General features: G+C 37.6%; 1 protein-coding gene across 5 annotated transcripts in view; it reads left to right on the top strand.

Annotated features, from left to right (window-relative positions):
• LOC138965130 (uncharacterized) overlaps window positions 1–2500 on the top strand; it is a 19732-nt gene that overhangs the window by 4858 nt on the left and 12374 nt on the right. For all 5 annotated transcript variants that reach the window (XR_011455328.1, XM_070337252.1, XM_070337255.1 and 2 more), the window contains exons 3-4: window positions 734–808; window positions 1352–1567. Coding sequence is in view for 4 of the 5 variants with exons in the window: in XM_070337252.1 (XP_070193353.1) it covers window positions 734–808; window positions 1352–1567 (291 nt within the window). In the remaining variant the exon portion in view is untranslated. The remainder of the gene's footprint in view (window positions 1–733; window positions 809–1351; window positions 1568–2500) is intronic.

Raw genomic sequence — 2500 nt, 5'->3', positions numbered from 1 at the left:
TGTTTTTGGTTTTCTAAAAGCGGTATTAACGAGACATGTTTGTTTTTGTTTTTTACGGATTATTTAAATAACCAATTTCAATCAAAAATCATTTTCAATGTATTGATGCGTTTGCGTCTTAGAACAATTAACCACACACTTCCAGTGGAAGAAGGTAGAACAGAAGGCACCCGATATTGAACTCGGAACATGACAGAGGAGGAACTTTGTTCTTGTTTCTTTCTGGAGAATTTTTGGCAGCAAGATAACGTAACAAAGCAGACACATGTTTGATTGTCTTTATAGTAACCTTTTCTTGAACATATATGGGGGGTAAAGACACTGGTGATTTTTATTTCTTCAAACCGGTGTCTTGTGCTTTTGCTTGTTCCAAGGTTCTACTGTCGTTCGTTTGCTTCAGTGAATGATTTAGGTCAGTCCGTCACTGACTTGGTTTGATATGCACGAGAAAAACGTAGGGTGATTGTGTAATTCCAGTGAAATTGGTGACGCATTTCTTTGTTTTGTTGTACTAGTTGTCGGAAAACAGAAATATGTTTGATATCAGATTGTAATTTAAACAACAAAAACCGATACGGTTCTGACGTTTAACGAGTTGTTCTCCTCTGCTGAGAAACATGTTATTATTAAAAAAAAAAAGATAGACAGTTAAACGGACAGACTAAAGGACAGTTTGACAGAGCGACAAACATAGTATCACTTTGTAATATAGCTATTTCTTTGTGTTATTCAGCTGTGCTGCACACTAACCGTGACTATTGTGGGCCTTTTTGGGTGCGAAGAAGCAACAATGAAAACTCCAACCTTGGTACGTTTAAGAAGTAAAAACAAAATCAGCTATAGAAAAATCCTACCACTGCTGCTGATAAGGATGATGATGATGATGATGATGATGATGATGATGATGATGATGATGATGATGATGATGATGGTGATGATGATGATGATGACGACGACGCTGCCGTTGATGAAGACGATGATGATGATGATGATGATGATGATGATGATGATGATGATGATGATGATGATGATGATGATGATGACGATGGTGATCACATTGTATGCTTTCTTATGAAGTCGTTTATGTTCAAAGTATTCGTTTTAATTTGGGACACAAAACATAGCCTTTATAACAAATAAAAGTGATTGAAACCAGGTATTTCAGTTCAAAAGTCTTTGTTTTTCTTCATATTTGTATGTGTTTGCATTAGATTTGAACTGCTTTGTAAACAAACAGTAAGATAGTCTTGTCTTGTTGATGGTATACATCTAGGCTCCTGTTCTCGAACCATAGTTATGTTACAATTTAAACTTGACAGCCAGTTATCATTCCTATGTCTGCTTCATTCAGAAAACGTTGCTCTCGGGAAAACTGCGAAAGTAAATGGCGCCGACGCAGCTGGAAGTGGCAGATACAACCTCCCTGTGTCCGTTGCTGTGAACGGGGTAAAGGATGATGACTACTGCTGTGTTGAAAGCAACCAATATGACTACACTCCCTCCCTTACTGTGGATTTGGGGCAGACTTACAACATCAGCTTCATCACCATCTACAGAAGATATGCTTGTAAGTCAGATTAAATTACTTGCTCTTTGTAAACACAATATTTGTTGGCGATGACCTGTTCTACTGCTTCCATGACAAAGGCACAGAGAATTATTTTTTGTCGATTTGTTTCGTTAGTTTCTAGGGATACATGGGGAAGAAATGACAGAATGTTTACATGATGTCATTATCCGCATTATTACGTCTTCTCGAACTTTGCTTCGCTTTCGACGTCAAACAGTGCACGCTGGAGGATATGGACAAGAAGAAACGTGCTGATTTGATTGATTCCTTCGCAATTTGTTTTTGAATGATTACTTCATTTGTTGAAGAGATCATCCAAGTCAAGCTACATTGAGAATACAACAAAGCTTGCCGTGTGAATCGAAGTTAACACGGTTTTGTGTTCTTGCGATATTGAAATGCAAGCAAAAGCGAAAGCAAGCTGTTCACTATTTGAAGAAACAAAAACAAGTGCAAACCTTGTAACACAAAGCAAATGTCATGTGGTATTCCGTTTATCCTATAGTATACATGTGTATGTGCGCCTTGAGTCGCCTTGTGGTGAGATATGTGCGCGTTATAAATTCTCGTATTATTATTTATTAGGCATATACATGTACTTGCGTTCCTTATACCTCAAACTTCAAGACGGAGTTGGCGTTTCCACACTGAGGACACGTCTTCTTGGTCGTTTTTGTATGTTGGTAAAATATTCTGAAAGTTGTAAGGCAATCCAACAAGTTATTGTTAAAGTGCAGCATTTTTTGTCATGATACCCCTAATAAAATGACGCAAAAAGTCCCGTTTTTGACTGCTCTTGTCATCGACACCTGCAGCTGTAGGAATAGCATAGCACACGAAATACGCAAGGTAGCTAAACAAAACAATTTGTTCAGGGTAAATAATTGATTTCGATTTCTTCTCGTATGTTAACGTTGCAAAGTTTTGCCT

The sequence above is a fragment of the Littorina saxatilis genome, linkage group LG4, assembly GCF_037325665.1.
Source record: "Littorina saxatilis isolate snail1 linkage group LG4, US_GU_Lsax_2.0, whole genome shotgun sequence".
NCBI lineage: Eukaryota > Metazoa > Mollusca > Gastropoda > Littorinimorpha > Littorinidae > Littorina > Littorina saxatilis.
This window is presented reverse-complemented; position numbering and strand designations above follow the sequence as displayed.